General features: G+C 35.3%; 1 protein-coding gene across 1 annotated transcript; it reads left to right on the top strand.

Annotated features, from left to right (window-relative positions):
* Positions 1-777: 777 nt before the first annotated feature.
* On the top strand, positions 778-21507 carry prmt5 (protein arginine methyltransferase 5). Its single transcript, NM_001007183.2, is given in 16 exon segments — positions 778-879; positions 1613-1731; positions 4873-4958; positions 6918-7052; positions 8955-9067; positions 9277-9326; positions 12154-12317; positions 12390-12551; positions 12647-12724; positions 14493-14551; positions 14671-14793; positions 17344-17519; positions 17609-17812; positions 17901-18011; positions 18397-18461; positions 20786-21507. Coding segments are annotated over 16 exon segments (1896 nt in total). The 5' UTR covers positions 778-781; the 3' UTR covers positions 20939-21507.
* The last annotated feature ends 390 nt before the right edge of the window (positions 21508-21897 follow it).

Raw genomic sequence — 21897 nt, 5'->3', positions numbered from 1 at the left:
TCCCCCACAGTCCAAAGACATGCGGTACAGGTGAATTGTGGAGGCTAAATTGTCCGTATTGTATGTGTGAAAATGAGTGTGTGTGAATGTTTCCCAGAGATGAGTTGTTGCAGCTAGAAGGGCATCCGCGTGCTTGATAAGTTGGCGATTCATTCCGCTGTGGTGACCCTGGATTAATAAAGGGACTAAACTGAAAAGAAAATGAATAAATGATATTGGGTGAAAAGATCCAAGGGAAGGAACTGGTTCAGGCTGTTTAGGAGTGCTATTCCACTTCAGGCAATAGTAAAGCCCACAGATATTCTTTTCTTTGTAAAAAATCCAGCGCAAATCCATTTGCCACGGGTTTAATCTGGAAATATGCAGTGCACAGTTTAATTAAAATAACTCGTTGACGTGGTTATCGCTGCTGAGTTTATAATAATTAATCCTGTAGTATAAAAACAAGCTGATTATTACATAAACGACGCAATCCTTTAAAACTAATTAAACGTTCCCCTAAAATTACTGGAACAAATTAAAGTTCGTCTCAGAGAGCGCGTGGATTCTCTTTCTAGTCTGCAGCATCACGTCTGCCCTGCCGGCCCCACAGTCTGACCTCGTTGTGAAATCTCGCGAGAGACTCAACAGAAACAGAAACTGCCTCACGAGCAAACGCCATTTTGGATCCTCACCCGCTTGTCTCCTAGAGTTCCTGCGCTCTTGAATTGAGCCAACATGACTTCAGTTTCTCCATAGTTCTGTTTCTGTTTAGTTTTCCCTCCCATCTCGTCTCCTAACGATGGCGTCCGGCAGTGCAGGTAGCAGGGTCTCCTGCGGGAGAGATTTGAGTTGTGTTCCTGAAGTGGCGGATACCCTCGCTGCGGTCGCCAAATTAGGGTAAGCAAAGCGAGCTGTATGCGCAGCAACTGAATGATATTTCGGTGTTATTCTTAAATGAAGTCAAGTGTGTTCAGTTTGAAGTTGGCCCGGCTAGGTCGCCGCACGTGATGCACATGAGCTTTGCTAGCTAATAGCGGCTTTTTCAGATCTACTTGTAATGAACATGGGTGTGTAGCAGTTTTGGAAAATTTAACATGGCTTTGTTTTGAAGCCTTTGCAACAACTCTAGAAAGGTTTTTAAAAAATATTTTGGCGCCGTCTAATTATATTTAATAGATTTTGAATGAACTCATTCATTCCTATTGTACATGAAATATACATTTTAGCACAATAATCGTGTTAGAAACATTACTGGTTGCTTTTTAATGCTGAGGGTCGTTGGAGATGCTAGCAGCAACATCTTAATAGGTTTGACCCCATTTTCTGATGGGATTGAGTAGCTTTTAATGGCTGATCACTTGACAGCTGAATACATTTAAAATCACTGTATTATAAACAAGTAATTTGAGCTTTCTGTCTTGTAATTAAACTAAGCAGGATGTTTTTAGGTTAAAAAAACTATGAAATGATTATAAATTGAAGGGACATACATACATAAATTCCAAGACCAAAATTCCAAGACCTGTCCTGTTTGATGAAATTAGAAATTTTTAGCTGATTTACTATAATAAAAGTGAATATACTCAATATCTAGCCTGCTTGTGTTAATGCATGTAATTCTGTCCTACAGCTTTGATTTCCTGTGTATGCCGCTGTTCCACCCGCGGTTTCGAAGGGAAAATGAACTGGACCCTGCAAAGTCACGTCCTGGAGCCCAAACACGATCTGACCTGCTGCTGTGTGGTAGAGGTGAGATTTTATACAAACTCTTTTCTGCATCTGAATATTCACACTTAAAATGGAGTCAGTTGCGAAAAAATCTTTTTTTCATAAGGTTTTTAAGGCTCTTGAAGTGGTTCTATAGTATAAATTTAAAGTGATATACTATAAAACCATACTGTACTTTTTAAAACCTAAGCTGCAAAACATCAGATTTTAAAACAAATGTCAAAGTTAAAGTATCAATTTCAAGTTTTAGCTTATACACAAGGTACTGAATGCTAGGGCTGGACTATTCTGGGGAAATATGCAATATGGGATGTTGTTTTGCGATAACAATATTTCTTACGATATAACATTTACCTTAAAAATGCCATTTATATTGGTTATGTTTGTAATCATTTGTTTGTTTAGTGATATTAAAATAACCAGGTAAATAGTTTATTAAGATGTAATAAATTTTAATTCAGGAAAAAAAAACATGTCAAGGTGCAGAGCCTGTTTTAGCCTTTAAAACACTGCGAGTAAAACCCAAAGCAGATATTTTAGGAAACGGGTATCCATGCCTGCATTTCCAAGCAATTAGATTATTTTTATTCTTTATATATTGGTCTACCCTCACTTTCTATTTCTAGACTTCAAATGGTCTAAAATGCGGCTGCCCGTATACTCATGAATAGCCAAACTCGCTCATTTTAAGGCTGGAATCAGCGGACATGTAACAACTTTAATAATAAGGTAAACACAAACAGCCTTGACCCTAAACACATGACAACCTTCATGGTACTCCACACTTGTAAACACTCGCTTCAACAGGCTTGCGTGGCTCTCACCTCTGCTCTCACTCTTCAGCACTACCAAGCCGACCAGTTACAGAACTTGCGCTACGTGTCGTTGGGACGTGTGGTTAAATTTTTTTAAAAGGTGCACAGCAGCATCGTCGACGGCCATGGCGAGGGCTATGCGTCCACATGTAGGCATGGGCCGGTATAAGATTCTGACGGTATGATAACCTTGGATAAAAATATCACGGTTTGACGGTGCTGTGATTACTGCTCTAAAATAAGTTATTTTTAAATGTCTGGGTAAAAACTAAAAGCAGTAAACATGTCAGGCTATATAATTCAAATGAATTATTGACATCTGCTCTCTTCATTGGTTTCAAAAACACTGATTTCTTTACTATTTGAAATGGCATCTTTGGATATCTTTTCTGCTGTAGATACAAAACGTAAAACGTTAAGTCTTATTTACATCATTGAAACGGTATAAAAATATTTTGACGGTTTTAAAACCTTGACTGTTCTAAACCCCGGTATACCTTGCAAACTGTTATCGTCCCTTGCCTAGTAGTATAAATTTAAAACAGTCGTCATGTCAACTTTCTACAGTAAACAAACCCCGCATAGCTTGCCCTTCATTTCTTCAAGCTCTAGAAATGAATGTGAATGGATTGGTTAATATCAGCTGTCAATCATTCAGTCAATGCTCTCTGCTTTCGGGTGACGGAGAGATACAGTCGCGAATATGTAAAACGCTGAAGATGAAAGAATAAAAAGTATATTGACAGATTTTGTTTAGAAACCACCTAAAGTTACAAATAATGACACAGCTGATTAATGATACACATGAAGAGTGGATAACTATAACAAGTCATAGTGTTTGCCACTGAATCTACACATTTTAAGTGTTCTATTTAATCCTTCATTTGATCGTAAGGATAATTTCAAATGCAAATTTGTTAATATGAAACTTGTAGTAATGCTGCACATAATTCTTGGTGGATGAGACTACATTTTGGCTGGTGTGACCACATTTTTAGTAAGTGCACCAGTGCTACCAAGTAAAGATGTTAATTTCAAGCCCTATATTTAGATAAACAACCAATGCATAAAAGTAATTAATCGTACATGTCTGTGATGCGCAAATGTATATACTGTTATCGAGAAAATTATAACTTAACAATATATTGTGCAGCCTAATTGTAGACTGTACACAACTTGAATTTTGCCATTAGAAGAGTATGCTAATACTGTATGCTAACTGGCCAATTTTCATGACTTTAAGCTTTTAATTGTTTTTGCACAGATTAGTTTGTCCACAAGGAGTCAATACTGAAATGAGCCATTCTTACAAACATGCGTGTTCCAAACTCGGCATAGGCTTAACCGTATGCCTTCATTGGATGAGCCTTTACTATACCTATGCCTATAGGCTTTACCCCACGGAGTGACAGCTTCGAAGGGATTAGAGCATAGAGATGATCCTTTCTGAATGAAATGTGCTGTTCAACACCAAACAACTTCCCTGTGCGGGCATCAGTGTCCATCAGTTGTAGCATTTAAAATCCTTCAATCTGAAGGCCCCTTCAAAGTGGCCAGTTTTGAGCTCTTCATTTTGGAAGTACACTTTAATGTGGTGGCCATGATTGTGGGTTGTATATCCCGTTTGGAATGCACCAACTGTGTAAACAAAAGTAACTAGAACAACAAACTATCGAAGGCTGTATTTAAATAAGTAGAAAGATGTTTTTCATTACTTTTGAAGAGAAAAGGTGCAGACGCTGGAGAAGGATGAATCTTTCTATTGCATGTGTCGAAGTATGTATTTGTGCATGCTCTAAATGAATGTTGTGTTTTTTTGTTTGTATTTTTTTATTCTGTATGTGTATATTAACATACGTGTAATTGTGTATACTAACATAGGTCTAAGACTGTTGCTTTACACATCACTAAAAACTATTCAGTACCCCACACTGTGATGGCAAGTTAATTTGAAATGCAAAATGCAAGGATATTATTCATCCTGAGCCCAGAAGGATTAAAGGTAAAGTCATATTTAAAGTTCAAAAGAGAGATATAAAAAAGATCTATTAAATTTTAAGGGTCAGAAGGAAGCTGGAGAATGCTTATGAAACCCAAATCAAGACTATTTTTGCCTCTAAAACCTTTTAAGCAATCCTTAGAGGTCTAAATAAATGATTAAAGATCTTATGATAAGACCCCTTTAATGTCACTTCCTCATTAAGTTTCTTTTGGATACATTGGATAACTGACTTGTTCTTCATTTCTTTTTCCATGATTGCCTATAATTGCATTTACAGAATTACACACACTTAGACATTGTGATTATATCTGTGTAATAATATAATGTTCATTTATTCTTCATTAGATTGGAACACTCTTATCGTGGGAAAGCTGTCACCCTGGATTGAGACTGACTCCGAGTTGACCACAGAGCGCAGGAATTCAGAAGCTGTATGTTCACAGTTTTTTTGGGTTCTTGATTTGTTATTGCATATGTATGTATAAATGCATTATTCATCTAATCTTGAACATTAAGCACATGTTATTAATTTATTGCAACCTACAGTGGGAATCAGAAGTAGAGAACCTACAAGTTGCCAAATTTCAACGTCACCACTTGAAGTTATTTTAACATGAGCAAAAGAGCAGATTAAAGAATAAAAGTACTTTTTGGTGTATTCTGAAATGCAGTAATTTGTTTATTAAATAAGTTTATTTAGATGAGTTTGACAACAAACACTAAATAAACTTGGTGAACGCTTTCAGATATGTTTATCAAAAGTGGTTTATGAGTCAATCTACCAGCAATTTTTATGAGAAACTGGTTCTAGGCAAAGCAGTTCTAGGGATGGGCGATTTGGCCTAAAATAAAAAAATCTTATGTAAACAAATATTTTAATGTTAACAATAATTTTAGTGTAATGGATAATATGCCATCTGAAGGCATGTCTGGTGCAACTTTTAATCATCGTCAGTGTAGTGCAAAGTAATGCTCAAAAATGGGTACATCGTCCTACTTGACCAGAGATATAAATCAGCCTCAGCCAAATCATCAGACAATCAAAGTAAATACAAAACAAAAGTTTCCAATTTGTAGCTTCTCCCCAGGACTCCACACTTGTAAACACTCGCTCCTATGGGCTCGCTGCTCTCCCCCCACCCACACTCTTTTTTGCTATCAAGCCGACCAATCAGAGATCCACAAGTAACTTTATTGTTGTAACAGCCGAGAGAGATGGTAAAACGTTACCTCACTAACACGCCAGCTGGTGAGAGTGGCCACAGAGAGAGAGAGAGTTTCAGCTTTTATTTTTTCTAGCTGGGTTCCAATGTTCTTCCCTGTCAGTGAAAGACTGAAGCAGTGAATTGTACACAATTATCTGCTTTTTAAGTAGCTGGACCATTTTAATTACATTTTAGTCACAGAATTACATTTTAATCAATCTCCCTCGCCATAGTAAGCTACCGCTATATAATGCTTATGTGAATGACGTCAGTACATAATAGTTGGTTATGATTATTACTGAACCAATACCAAATTGTTTGGGTCTGCATTACGGTGCATCGATAAAACAATTAATTTTGACACCCCTAGTGTCAGCCACAGCAAAGGGTGCGCTGAACCATATGTGTGTGCTTGACGCAGAAGTATACACAGAGCGAGCTAACGTGATTCCACACGTGGTATGGAAAGTAATCTAAAAAAATCAACCTAGAAAAACTAGATTGATTATAGGTTCTGAATGTCGATTTCGATTAATCGTCCAGCCCTAAGCAGTTTCTTGAAGCTGAAAACATTAAATTAAGGAAATGGCAGCTCATAGTCCTGTCTAAACCTGATAAAGAATCTCTGAAAAATACTTAGCGCTAAAGTCATGGATAAAAAACCCCTACAGTCACTGAACTGTGGAAGAGTAGTGATGCCAGAGAGAGACTAGTAATTCAAAGCAAGATTTTGTACACTTTATACTGATTTCAGAAATTGTAATCTGTCTTTAAGATACAGTCATTGCTGTTGTTCTATTCTGATCACTGTGTGTGCTACAAATTATCTTGTAAAAAAACTGTTCTACTAGCTTGTTATTGCCACAGCTAAAATTAGTTGAAATTTTGATTGATTTTCATTATTTTTGAAATGAATATAAAAACAATCACTTGTTCATAAACCGTTCTCTAACTTTGATTTCCACTGCAGTGTTGTATTACAAATGATTCATGCATACAATACGTTCACAGTTGGGTTTTTGATAAGGCCTTCGTTAAACACACCAAGGTGTCATTGTGACTGTAATCAAGAATCAGATGCAAACGAGGACCATTTATTGGAGATTTGCCCAACAAAGAGGAGCAGATTTGTTGTTTATTTTGATGTGATCACTCCTTCTAATGTCTTTTGTGCCCTTGCTGCAGGCACTGGTACAGGAGCTCAATTTCTGTGCTTATCTGGGGCTGCCAGCTTTCATGATCCCCCTAAGGGGTCCACACTGTGCCAACCTGGCTCGAATCCTGCTCAACCACATCCACACAGGACACCACTCTTGCATGGTAATGGCAATCTGTAGTATAGGCTGAAAACAAATATGCTCAAAGCGAACCATTATTTGTTTATGTATACACCCAGGGCCTATCATTTACACACAATCTTCATTTTGGCTGCTGACTTTTGCGTTTTTCCCCCCACTGATGGGAATTAATTTGGGGCGTGAAAAGACTGTTTATCATTTTTTTGCTTGCTGTCCATCTGTTATTTGTAATAGTGTTTGGTGCATTATCCATAAAGGTCAATTGATCAGATGCATTTGTAATATTGAATTGGCTGGCATTATTGTGATTATTAATAATTATTATCAGCTGCCTGCCATTTTAAATGCCTGTCATGAATGTGCAGTGCTTATTGAGCTAGAGATTTTAGTTTTCCCAAGCATGTGGCTATTGAATTTATTTATTTTTAAAATTATTGTGTTTAGAAAAGTGACAGTGAAATTTTTTTAATAAAGGTGCAGTAGGTGATTGTCTTTAGAATGTTTGTTGTTGTGCTGGTTTCTTTCATTTTCTTTACATTCCAATAGGAAAGTTGGAACTTTAGATTAAAGTAAATAATCTAAATGTATTTTTATATTCTAGGTAAGGCATAAGACTAAAAAATGTTCGTCCAATTAATATTCAATATTGGAGATATTTTTGCATGCTAGAGGAAGACAGACACCATGGCTAAATTATTTCTAAAGTAACTTTTAGTGATTTATGAATGGGTTATATGCACAAGTGTTGTTCAACCCCTGAAATTTCCAGCGAAAGATGAAGATGTGACTATTTTCAGTTTCATAAGTTACCTTTTATAGCATCGATAATGTAGATCTTTATTTAGTTTAACAACAAAACATCAGTAAATGGCGCTATTCTGCCTAGCCTGATTTACTGAGGTGAAGTTTTATATTCACATTGGTTCATTTTTAAACAATGACACCCTGTGACGTGCTCCGTATATTTTTTAACCATGCTACTTTGAATATTCGGTCTTAAGTAAGGGCACAATCACACTATGCTATCCGAACTGTGCCCAGGCACGTTTCCCGATTTGTTTGAAAAATGTGGGTGCTCTGAATCAGGCTCAGGCACAGTTCAGTTGGGCTTTGGCGCGTTAGGCTTCTTGTGTGAGTGCAAAGCACGCCTAAGCCCGAAACTGAAAACGCAACGTCACTTTTAGGGGACTGTTTCATATAGATTTATTAATCATTCTTAATTTTAAAAGAATGCAAACCGTCGTAGTTTATTAAAGACGTAAACCCCTCGCTGCACGTCAACTACACCAAACTTGATTTATTGTGTACTGTCCTATTTTGGATTTATTAGTCCAAAATGTACCGAAGATCCATGACAATCAATCTTATACAGTTAAATGTGTCTATTATGGATTCTACGATGTCATTTATGTTTTGCACTTTACTCATAGTCCCCTAAATATTAATTCAGCTTAGATGGTAAAAGAAAATATTCCTGTGCACTAAATCATCAAATTAATATGTTCTGTGATTTACACAGTAATGGGATGCTTTGGCTTAATTTGGGAACACTTAGCAAAATTAATATGCAATTTAATTCTGCATATCATTTTTTTGTATTTGACTATGCTAGATGTTTATGATTTAATCATTATACTCTAAATCTAATGAATTAAAATGTGACATACATCTTTTATTTCCTATTGTCTAATTTACAATGTTATTACAACCATTGACCAAAATGCAGCAACACAGCGTTTTTTTCAATAAGGACACATTATCAACTCAATTAAAATGCGAAGCCAACCGAAATGCATCATTGTGCAGGCAGAAACAAATCCATTGGGTTTTTCTCAGTTGGGTGCTCATTTATTGGTTGTAATACTGCTTTCTTAGTTGATTAGGAATAAATTAGTTCAATGTTGATTTGTTTTTAATTACACAGTTTTGGATACGAGTTCCACTGATGGCTCCTGAGGATACGCGTGAAGATCTTATTGAGAATGAGCCGTCTAAACAAATGGACGATGGCAGCAATGATGAGAAGACCTGGGCATGGTGAGAAAGCTGAAACGAACCCATTTGTTCAATTAATTATAGATATTAAACAAGTTATCTCATTAAAACAACCACTCGAGTGTGAATATCTGCGTTTTTCTTCTATTAGTCCACATTTTAGAATGCTGTGAGATTAAATCAGTCATCTGCATGAAGAACAAAGCAATCTTTGGCCTTTGTGCTTTAATTTCCTTTTTTTCTCTCTTCAGGTGGCACTCATTCAGAACACTCTGTGACTACAACAAGAGGATTTGCCTCGGTAAGAGCAAAAAAAATAAACTGCACACAACACAAAACGTTTTTTCATGCACCTGTTATTTTTGGCTTTTCATAAAGTAGACATGCACCGATTGCTATTTTCTTGGCCGATTTTGATGTTTAAAAAAAATTGTGAAGTGTGAACTGCTGATTCAGATTTTTGCAGATACTGATTTTCTTTCAAAGATTTATAATTGACAATGTTCAAACCAGAATTTACTTTTATTTATTTATATTTTATTTATATTTTATTTAACTTATTCTCTGATTTTGTTTAATCTTGTTCTGGTAAAGCATTTCCTAACAACTTCAACAATATTCTCTTTCTCCAACCACAATTTTGATTTGTCTACCAAAGTTTTTTTTTTTTACTCGTGCAGCAAACATTTTAAAAATAGCTTGACAGAAAAGTAATAAAAGGGATAGTTCACCCAAATCTGACAGTTCTGTCATTATTTACTCATTCTGCACTTATTTCAAACCTGTTTGAGTTTCTTTTTACTGTTGAACGCAAAACAAAGTATTTTGAAAAAAGCTAGAAATCGGTAACCATTGACTACCAAAATATGTCAGTGGGTACTGGTTTTTAGTTCTTTTTGTGTTCAACAGAAAAAAGAAACTAAAAGGTTTGGATCCTCTTGAAATTGAAAAAGTAGTGATTTAATTGTCAGTTTTGAGTGAACGTAAATTAGATTTGAATCCTGTTAGGATTAATCTGTAGAATTCTTACCATCGATTAACGTGCAGCTGTGAGAGACTCAAAATGAGTATCACTAACAAGAAGCAGAGAAGTCAGTGTGGGCACATGGAAACAATCTGTGTATGTAAGCAGGTCAGCGCACTTTTACTTCTGCTGCTGGCCAGCTCAGAGAGGAGAGGCAACTCTGCTCCGTACCTGCACAAATGAGGGCTTCTCTGTCAGAATTTCATCATGCATGGGATCCGCTTGTAACAAGCGGTTTGTTGTGTGTGAGAGCTCAAGATTAAATGACTCGAGTAAGGAGTTGTCAGAAAAGTACTGCCTAATACTCTGAATTGTGAATTTTGGTGGAGGTAATTGTTCAGATGTAATGCTGAGCTGTTTTTGTGGTGGTTGTGGATTCTTACAGAGGGATTTGTTCAAACATAGTTTGTCAGATTGTAATTAAAAAAAAAATTTCTACAAAAAGCCAAAACAGACCTAACAGGAAAAATAAATGAGTGCAAAATCTGACCTTCTGACTTAAAGCCACAAATGGCAGGCAATTGGGGTCAGTGCACAAAAACATAACTTTTTGTAATCCTTAGAAAGTCTCACTATTTTGTAAACTCAGGACATGATGAGATTGCTTACACAAGATGTTGTAACAGACACATGAGACTCGTGAACATTTACTCAAAGAAGAGGACCCTAAAAATATGTCAATATTGCAACAGAAACCAAACTGTTAAACGTACTCGTGGAACACTTTATTTCTAATTTTATCAGACAACAATCTGCAGAGACTTTAAATTAAGTATTTTTTAATCCCCAAATGTGTGTGTGTGTGTATATATATGTGTATATATATATATATATATATATATATGTATAAGCATATGTATATATATATATATATATATATATATATTTTTTTTTTTTTTTTATCTGATGTATTATTTAGTGCATTATTTAGTGTATTATTTAGTGATTTTTGTTTGTTTTTGTTTTGTAGTTATATATTTTTTTTCATTGGTATTACCTCCTAAAATCACACGAACGCGCACAATAAAGATGACTGAGACCCACTAGATCATGTCATTCCCCAGTTAGAAAACTTTACAGTACTTTATAACACCACAATTCCCAACGAAAAAAATTTATTCTATCTGGCACGCTTTCAGTTTTGTAGCAAGCAAAAGTTATTTTGTTCATGCAAGCATCACTGGACTCTCTCATGCGCTTTGTCCTAAAGCAACTACTGTATGCTTAAAGCTTGGCCGGCGGGATGCTGGAATTACACTTATTACTAAGCCCTACTTGCATGCTTTTTCAGACCAAATATTTAGAGTAGCATGGTAAACAATATAGAGAGCGCATCACAGGCTGTCATTATTCAAAAATTAACCAATGTGAATATAAAACCAACTTCACCTCAGTAAAGCAGACTAGTTGGAATAGTGCTATTTACTGTTTTGTTGTTAAACTAAATAAAAATCTACATTATCGATGTTATAAAAGCTCCCTTATGAAATTGAAAATTGTCACATCAATCTTTCGCCGAAAGATTTCAGTGGCTGACCAACACTTCTGTCCATGTAACCCATTCATAAAACACTAAGTCACTTTGCGTGACTGAAATTGTTTTAAAACGTAACATTACCTGTCTAAAAGAAACACTTCAACCATGGTGTCACCCTTTCTCCAGCGTGCAAAAGTAACTCCAATATCGATTCAGGATTTGTTTTTACAGCTGTCGCCTTTGTCCACATGTTTGCGCAAATGGCAAACTGTGTAAACGAGTGCGCAGTTGTGCAAATCTACATTTATTTACACAGTTTGGGCTACATATCAGAATTATGGGAATTATCGGCTCTACAATTTTTAATTGGACGAATATGTTTTAGTTTTATGCCTTACCCAGAATATAAAAATACAAATAAATACATTTAGATCATTTACTTTAATCATTACTATTTTCAACCAGCTCAACAAAAAATGTTTCTGAAGACAATCACCTACTGCACCTTTAACTCTTAATGTAATAAATCTACTAGGGTAATATGGTGACAGCTATTAGTTAATATACTTCACAATATTCACCTGTTAAGCAGTGAATATGAACTGTTTTATTTACTTCTCTGCACAGCAATTGAGATTGGAGCAGACCTGCCATCTGACACATTAATCGACAAGTGGCTTGGAGAGCCAATCAAAGCAGCCATTCTCCCTACCAGCATATTTCTAACCAATAAAAAAGGCTTTCCAGTCCTTTCAAAAGCCCACCAGCGAATCATCTTCCGTCTCTTCAAGGTAAAGGTTTCCAGTATCATGTCACTTTTCTTCTGTTCACCATGCCTATCTAACAGTCTGGTGTCTCTACAGCTGGAGGCTCAGTTCATTTTCACAGGGCAGAACCGCCACAGCGAGAAGGACTTGCGCTCATATCTGCAGTATCTAGAGTACCTCAATCAAAACCGTCCAGCACCTAATGCCTACGAGCTCTTCGCCAAAGGCTATGAAGATTACCTACAGTCACCACTGCAGGTCTGGCTGTCTGTCAGGATACAAGCATCTGTTCATTTTTCACAATATTGATTCAGTTGCACTTGTACTAATGGGATTTCTTATTGTTTTATCAGCCTTTAATGGACAATTTGGAGTCACAGACGTATGAAGTGTTCGAGAAGGATCCTATCAAATATTCTCAGTACCAGCAGGTGAGTTCAAAGGACTTCCTAATGGAAAGAAACACTCAAACAATTGTTTTCATTGTGCTTTTGATTAAGCAGATAAATTAATAATTAGTTAGAAAACTTGTACAAAATCACATAATCCAACTTAAAAATAGAATTGGCTGTATAGCACGAATTGCAGTGTTGTATAGCTGTGGTTTTAAGTAGAAATTTTGTCAACTGATGCAGTTTTATATATCATGCATACTGAACCATGTGTAGCAGTTGTATTGTGTTCAGTGTCTAATATCTAAATGATGGGGTTCCTATGGGTCATGGTTTCTCAAATATCATGGAATTTTTAATTATTAATTGTTGGTTATTTTAATACATCAGCACATACAAATACAGTCTCGGCTATAGAGTAGGAAAAATGGAAAATATACGAACTAGTAAACAGGATAATACAGTCAGCCAAGGAGCTAAAATCTACACCATAGAATATAAAATCAGGAGAAATTATAAATGTAATGCTAAAAAGGGGTCCATAGCAGCTAAAAGTCATCTGACTTTAGATGTATGTCATAGGTGAGTTTCTTGAGTTGAAATGGCGTACATACTTGAGACAGCCACATTTTAAAGGAGTCTACCTGAGGAGATGACCACAATACACTATTAATATTAAAAACAAGTGTTTGGTGTGGGAGTCCAACACATTCTCTACTCCACCATATGACAATTAAAATTCCAGAGAAAAACTAAATTTTATCTTAGCGAGTCCTTGTAGAAAATGATGTATTTTCCTACAAAAATAAATGATTTTGCCACAATACCAGAAACAGTGAAGGAATGTTCCTTTGCATTTATTACAGTTAAAACAAATATCAGAAGACTTTCTGTAAGTCCTTTTCAAATTAAAGGGTGTAAGATAAACTCTGTTAATGAATTTATAGTTGAGTTCATGAACACTCTATAAAGTACATTTAGAAAACAAATTGTTACATATTATTTCAGACCAATCTGTATCTTCAATTTTGTGACCTAAATTTTTTCCCCCTACACCCTTCATACTCTGAAAGGGAGAAGTACATGAGCTAGACAGAGCTTTGTATATTTTGGATATTAGTCTTTTAAAAACTTTTACTTTTAAAAACTATTCGTTACAATTTGCTTTATGACTGCAAGTTCAAATCTCAGTTCACCCTTATTGGACAAAGATTTAATGAAATGACGCAGCTGAAAGTATTTTAAAAAATTGCATTGTGGTATATTATATTGGTTGGAAAAATTTTCAGAATGATTTAATATCATGGAATTTTAAAAGGTCATTGAATATCAGGGACTTTTGTTTGTCAATTAAAATTTTAGGTTGGATTCATCAAAATGTAGTTTTTCTATACAGTATGTTTTTTTATTACACAGTTTTATACCTTTTGCTAAATTGTCATGTTCTTTTCCTACCTGTCAACTGGCAGTCACCAGGCCATGCCTGTTAACTAAGGCAAATATCCCATTGATCTAACAAAAACTGTCATCTTATAAAAAGTCTTCAACAACCTATCAAATTAAAGTAATTTTGATTTAACATCTAGTGTTGTTGTTTTTTTATTATTAAATAAATGCAGCCATTGTGAGAATGAGGTTTCTTTTAGAGACATAAAAAACAGGCTTAACTAAAACTTGTGAATGAATTGTAGTGTCACATTACATCTCATTTAAGCAAAAAAAAAGGCATCACTTGAGAAAATTAGCATATTCTGTTGTATCCATTATGTTATTTTCATTAATTGCAGTGAATTGTCTTTCCTGTCAGGCCGTATATAGATGTCTGCTAGACAGAGTTCCTGAAGAACAGATGGAAACCAATGTGCAGTAAGTGACTTCACACTCTTCCAGGTGTCTCATTGTCAGATATTAATGAACTAGGCAGATAGGCTGCTTGCATGGCAGACAGTGTCAACACTAAGTTTGTTTTTTACCATTATTTTCAGGGTTTTGATGGTACTTGGTGCAGGTCGAGGTCCTCTGGTAAATGCCTCACTTCGTGCAGCAAAACAAGCTAAGAGGAAGCTGCGCGTATACGCTGTTGAGAAAAACCCTAATGCTGTAGTCACGTAAGTAACTTTAGGATGAAATCTTTTAAAATTCCTTACTCATTTTCAAGAATGTCCCGATCCGATATTGATATCGGAAATAGGTCCGATATCAGTCCAATTGAACTATATTGGACTGCGTTAAAAATCTCAGATGTAAGCAGTCTGATTCGCTCTAAACTCTGCTTGCTAGCAAAGTCTCTTTAAGATTTAACATACTCTTCACACTAAGTTATGGTGTTTTACGATAGAAATCTGATGTGACAGTAGCACACGCTGACGCGATCAACAAAGGCACAATTCTAAAGTTACTGGTTTATTTACTTCACGTCAAGCAATCTTTACATTGTTTTGTATACGCTGCTAAACAATGCAAGACACCGAATGGCGACGTAGCGCACATAGTGCGAGCCTCAATTCGGTCATGACATGTCGTTGTGCATCCAGTGTGATACCTAATTCATCACCAGCGCTTCCCACACCTAAGACTTTATCTCAGCGGCCGATTTCTAAATCGCCTAACATGTCCCTTATTCTGCTTTCGTTTTCTATAGCTGTGTTTTTGCATTACTTTGTATGCAAACTTTGGCCGGTCCATCTCAATCTCTCAGCAGCACCAAGACTAGAGAGGGAGGGAGGGAGCAGGGAGCAGCATGTATAGAAGTGAAATAGTGGATTTCTTATTTTTTAGTTCATTTTTTTCCTTGAACACACTGAATAGAAACAGTGTCATGTAAAAGGTGTTAAATGCTAAACATCTTTGTTGTTTAATTATCTGTTAAATAAGAATAAGAAATCATTCTGTTGCTGAGGGCCATTACAGTTTAAAATAAAGAATGGTATTACTTTTTGGGCAGAAGGAAAATTTAATTAGAGGCATTCCCATGTTTACCTCTTCTTTAAAAAGCCTAGAAAGAGAAAGTGCTTTGATAAACAGTGTCAGCTTTGCACATGAGTTTGCAGTTCTGTCTCTATTCACATTGTAGTACTTTTGCCATGTGGGCAGTAGGGTGGAATCTGTGCAATATATTATGCAAATAAAATGACTTTTGTTCTCAGTTTGATCCAGCCGTTCATACATTCCACTCAACGAAATGGGTAAAAGTAAAGTATTAATGATATGTGCTGATATTGGATTTGTAACGGTTCGTACTGAAGGCTGCAATATCGGTATTATATCGGTAGATTGGGATGATAAGATATTGTTTCTATGCTGTGCGTTTGCATAAATGATGATAAATTAAAAGCGTATATAAATACAACAGAGCAAAGATAAAAGTGAAATTTCAGCGCTTCATGGTTTTCTGGAGAGTCTTACAGTATTCAGGTACAGAAATTAAACAATCAAATATAAACTAACATGTTCGTCATTGTAAAAAATTATATAAAAATAAAAAGATTTAATTATGTCTTTTAATTTTTAATAAATATTCTAATCCTGCAATATGACTATTGTGGATGCACTCATTGTTATATCGATGCTCAAACAATATATTGTGCAGCCTTAGTATCAAGTCTTGACATTAACTTTTATTGATCACCAGCCACTGTGGCTAGTAGTTTTCCAATGTTACCAGCCACTTGCCGTTTTCAACAGCCACAATCTTGTTGTTTGGAAAATATAATTTATATGCATAAATATGACTTTGGCATGCTAAAATTGGCATGCTTTTTTGTGTGTTGTGTATGAGTTTGCTCAATGAGCATGAGCAAATGGGCTTTGGTTCCATAGTGTCACATTGCAATTTGTTTTATTTCACATGACTTTTCAGGGCTCAACACTCAGAATTCACCTTTTTTCTGACCACACCAAACTAATTATTACCTTGCCACAAATTTTAAATAATGTGTCAAAACAAGCAAAATATAGCTGTATACATATACTTTTTTTAACAAAAATTTTTGTTTAAAAAACAATTGACATTTTAAAAAATTATTCTCATGTATCTAAAATTGCGCAGTAATCTGTCCGGCTTAAGTTCCCAGTTCCTTGTGCGATAATGAAAGGATTATTTTTCATTATTTTTCATTATCTCGTTACACGAAATATTTTTCATTATCTCGTTAACGTTAAACATGTTTAACCTCAGGCCTATTAATAATCTGTTCAAAAAAATAGTTAAAGCGAAAGCTGCAACAGCTGCTGCTTATAAAGAATGTTAAGCTCTCGAAAGTAGCAGGATTGTGGGTGCTTGAGCATTAAATTTTTTTCTAGTCTATTTCAAAGAGAACCAATCTCACCAGTTACGTTTCCAGGGATGGTTGCTTCGCGCAAGGAGAGTGTGCACATTTAAATAGTCGCGCATATCACATCAGCTAAAGACGAATACCCTCATCATTGATTGAGGATCGCCTGTGTCTCGCGGTGCGCGTGATCCTCTCATTTGTTGCGCGAACAGTTATTTTTGTCAGTCATGCTGCTTCTCAATTCTAAGATGCCACCATTCTAAGCATTTGTTATTTTCATCCAGTCGTCATTTCTAAAATGACAGTAGATTTATTTAATATTTATGAAATAATAGTTTAAGTTTTAACTTTCTTTGCTATGTATTTCTCCTTTATCTTCCTCAGACTGGAGAACTGGAAGTTTGAGGAGTGGGGTGATCAGGTGACTGTTGTGTCATGTGACATGAGGGAGTGGACGTCTCCAGAGAAAGCAGATATCATCGTCAGTGAGCTTTTAGGGTCATTCGGGGACAATGAGCTTTCACCGGAATGTCTCGACGGAGCGCAGCACTTTCTTAAAGGTCTAAGATAACATCAGCTTTCTTTTATTAAGTATTTTCTTTGAGTTTTACCTCTCTGGGTCGATTCATAAACATTTGTTTTCTCGTAGATGATGGAGTGAGCATTCCCTGCTCTTACACATCTTTCTTGGCTCCTCTGTCCTCATCTAAACTATATAATGAAGTACGAGGCTGTCGGGAACGAGACAAAGACCCAGAGTGCCATTTTGAGACACCATATGTTGTCAGATTACACAATTTCCACCAACTTGCAGACCCACAGGCCTGCTTCACCTTTGTTCACCCCACCACAGGTACTAGATCACAAAGAGACGGACACGCAGATTTCACCATAATCTCTTTGAATGAAGCTATTAACTCTTGGTCTTTTACACTCTGCAGATATGAATAATAATCGGTATCAATGTCTGCGATTCCCCGTTGGATGTAATTCAGTGCTTCACGGTTTCGCTGGGTACTTCGAGGCCACGCTGTATAAAGAAGTCACACTCAGTAAGTCTCATGTGTTGCATCACACAATGCCAATTTAATGCCTCTTTCAATGTCTAAGGCTTTCATTGTTCATTCAATGTCTCAAAACAGAGATTTTTGGGTATTTGCGGTAATAATGGCTGCAAATTGGCACGGTTATTGAGAGTGGGCAATTGAGAATTATTGCCTTATTAACTTGATCGCTATTAAAATCTAATTTACATGAGAATGGCAATTACATTTACATCCAAATGGTGATTAATCTGCAGACTGCATCTAACTGTAGCTATAAAGTGTTTAAATGATCTTTATTAAGTCTGATTTACTGAACTGAAGTGCTGTTGGTGCGCTTGTTACTGTGTGTGACACTTTAAACAATTAAATAAGTCTTTCTTGATGATTGCAGGTATAAAACCTGAAACACACTCTCCTGGGATGTTCTCCTGGTTCCCCATCCTATTCCCCTTGAAAGTAAGTCAAGAAAGTAGGGAATTTATTATTGTGGTTTTCAAAAATAACCACAAAAAACACAAGTGTATGAATGTGTAGTGATAGTATAAAAATAATTATGACTAGTTGACAAAAATACAATTTTTACAGACATTATAATTATACATTTTAGTTCTTCTCACTCAGCAGAAAACTGAGCAGTATTTAGAAAATGAATAAAATATATATCTATAAAAGAAACAACTACAAAGAACATTTGTAATCAATTTCAAGCCTAAACACTTTACAATAAAGTTTTGTTAGAGTTTCATTAGTTTTTGTATTTACTAACATGAACTAATAATGAGTAATACTTAGCTTTTATTAATCATAATTAATATGTATTAATACATTAATAAAATACAAATGCATGCTTGTTAACATTAGTTAATGCACTGTAAGTTAACATGAACTAACATCGAACAATTTTCTCAAATAACTAGGCCACATGGAATCTGCACACAAAATTCTGCAGATTTCTACTTGTGTAAATGTGTGTAAATTTATAATAATTCTGTTTTAAAATGAATTTCAGTAATAATATTGACTAATATGAAAGTGTTTATTTGATTTATTTACAATATAGTTTGTAAAGTAATATTTGTGTCTTTTAGTAGATTTATTATTTGACTGACTTGATTTGTTTACCAAATAAGTGGATCTAATTGAATTTGCATTGTAAATATTAAATAAAAGTTAAAAAGATATTTTTTATTTCATTTTTTTTTTATGATACTCCTAAAATCATTCTACATAAATCCACAGGTATTTTACAAAATAATCTGCAGAAATAGATAAAAATATCTGCTGATTCTGTCTGTCCCTACTAATAATTAACATAAACAAATACTGTAATACATGTATTGTTTATTGTCTGGACACGTAGTTAATGTTAGTTACTTAGCTTGAACAGCATTTATTAATCATATTTCAACAATAATGCATTGATAAAAAAAAAATCTGTGCTAGTTAACATTAATGAGTTAACATGAACTAACAATGAAAAACTGTAGTTTTATTAACTAAAGTTAACATGCACAAATAAATACTATAGTGTATTGTTTAGTGTTCATTCATGTTTTTAAGTACATTAACTGTGTGCCGTGTTGTAAAGTGATTTTATGTTCTGTACAAATACCCGTTTCTTTCAATATGCTTACCATTTTTACGACAAAACTGGTTAATTGTTGTAAATATTTGATTAAAAAGATAATATTTGAATAATGAAGTGAAACCCTTAACATTAAGAAATGTTTTAGCACCATTTCAGGATTAGGATGATTTCTAAAACTCATGTGGCACATAAGGTAACATTTTGAAATGTAATATTTTGGTTTAAAAAAAGGTGTTACAAAAAACCTATCCAACATGGATGCATTTTGTTTATCAGCCTGCCTTTTTAGAATGATTTCTCATTGTGCACTATGCACAAAAAATGGCTGCTTGTTCAAATGACTTATTTAAAATGAGTTGAAACTAGGGCTGCATGATTTGGAGAAAAAATCTAATTTCCATTTTTATCTGATCAATTGCAGTTTGCGATTTTAAAATGCAATTTATTCTATATTCTATTATTTTAAAGTTTTGTAAAAGAGCTACAGGTTTAATGTGGTGGCTTTAACAGCACAAAAGAAAGACCAAGCATAATCACAAAGTACACTACACTGTGCTACTGTTGTTTTAAAACCATTTTTTCAATAAAGTTGTTTTTGCTATGCCTATGATCGGTCATTGTTTCCTGCTCTTAACAGAAAGTGCTTTAACGATTAATGCAGCTCTGGCGTTATTCACCAACGAGTGACGTGGATAAACATTCGAAAATTGCACCTTTTCAAATTGTGATTTTGGTTTAAAACTATTAATTGTACAGGCCTAACATTAGTTGAAACAACACAATTCTTAAATTTTTGGGGGGTACAGCTCAATTGTTTCATGTTCAATCAACTTAAATGTGAAAAGTTAATTTAATTGGCTTGTCTTTGTATACACGCAAAATCTTTACAGTGTAGTTCACTTCCTTAGCAGTCAGCTTCCCTTTATACCTGGCTTTTGTCTAACAATTCCATCCTGCTCATTGTATTATCAACGCCGCACTGTTCTCCCTTTTGCACTTTGTTGTAAAACTCCACAGTAGAAAAGTGTGTCATGGACATAAATACAAGTTAGCACTTTGGGTTTTAAAAGCAGTGTCTGCTAAGCACTGTGAAAGCGTGACAGTTTATCAGCTCCGCAGTTAATGCGCTGAAGTGAACAGTCATGTCGAGAGTGTAATCCTAACACCTTTTTTTTTCTCTTTCCTCATGCAGCAGCCGATCCCGCTGTCCTGTGGCGATAACGTATGTGTACGCTTTTGGAGGTGTAACAATGGAAAGAAGGTCTGGTATGAATGGGCTGTGACCGAGCCTGTATGCTCCGCCATTCACAACCCCGCCGGGCGCTCTTACACTATTGGCCTGTAGCAACACACACACAAACATGCTGACGTCTGCTCTCGAACACGGCCTACTCCCACATCTTTTTTTTTTTTTTTTTTTAATAAACATCGGGTTAAAATATCTTGTTGCAAGGGTAAAACTACACTCAAGGAGATCATTCTCAATGACAGCCATGTGTGTATGTAATGTTTATAAGGAAGGAAACTAAAACTGCACTTACGAGGTATCCTTTAAAAGCAATGCGCAATGTCCTGGTGCTCTTTCTTAGTTCAGACTCCTCTGATGTTTAACAACAACTACAAATAAAATGAAGCCTTTTGACTCCTATTAATAGCTAAAAAGTGTAAGTTTTTTGAGGACTATTATTTTCTAGAACTGATTCATGTGAGTCTGGCGGTCTATATTGTCTTCGTGCGTTATATACCAGCCTTATTGTGCCCACCTGTGCCCTGCAATGCCCCACGGTTAGGAAAACCATAGTATTATGTCCCTAGTCAGGCCATGTTAGGAAACATATTCCATACTTTTATACGGTTTTGTTTTTGTTTTCCTGATGATAATGTATTGTCATACAACACGAGTAAAAAAAAGATACAAAACTTTGATCTTTCTGGATGTATTTTATTGTCCTGCCTCAAACTCACAGCATTAATGGATGATTTTAATAATTAAAAAGCAGTTTTCATAGCTCTGGATTAAAGGTAACTACCAGATTTGTATTATTCCAGTAAAGTTTGTGTATCTGTACTGTTCGATATCTGCACTGAAAAACAGTATAAACGTACAATATAAACGTACGTGTCAGTGGGGTCTTATAATGTCTTACATTTCAAAAGCAAAATTTTAGGCCTTAAAAAGTGTTAAATTCACTGAAATTTTGTGTTGTAGGTCTTTGAACATTCAAAACAGATCTTGACAATCATTTTATTTATATATTTTTTTGCAGCAAATTGTCGAAATTACATTTTCTAATCAGGGAAAGA

Source organism: Danio rerio, chromosome 2 (assembly GCF_049306965.1).
Source record: "Danio rerio strain Tuebingen ecotype United States chromosome 2, GRCz12tu, whole genome shotgun sequence".
NCBI lineage: Eukaryota > Metazoa > Chordata > Actinopteri > Cypriniformes > Danionidae > Danio > Danio rerio.
Note: the sequence above shows the minus strand (reverse complement) of the source record. Positions and strands in the feature narration are given on the sequence as shown.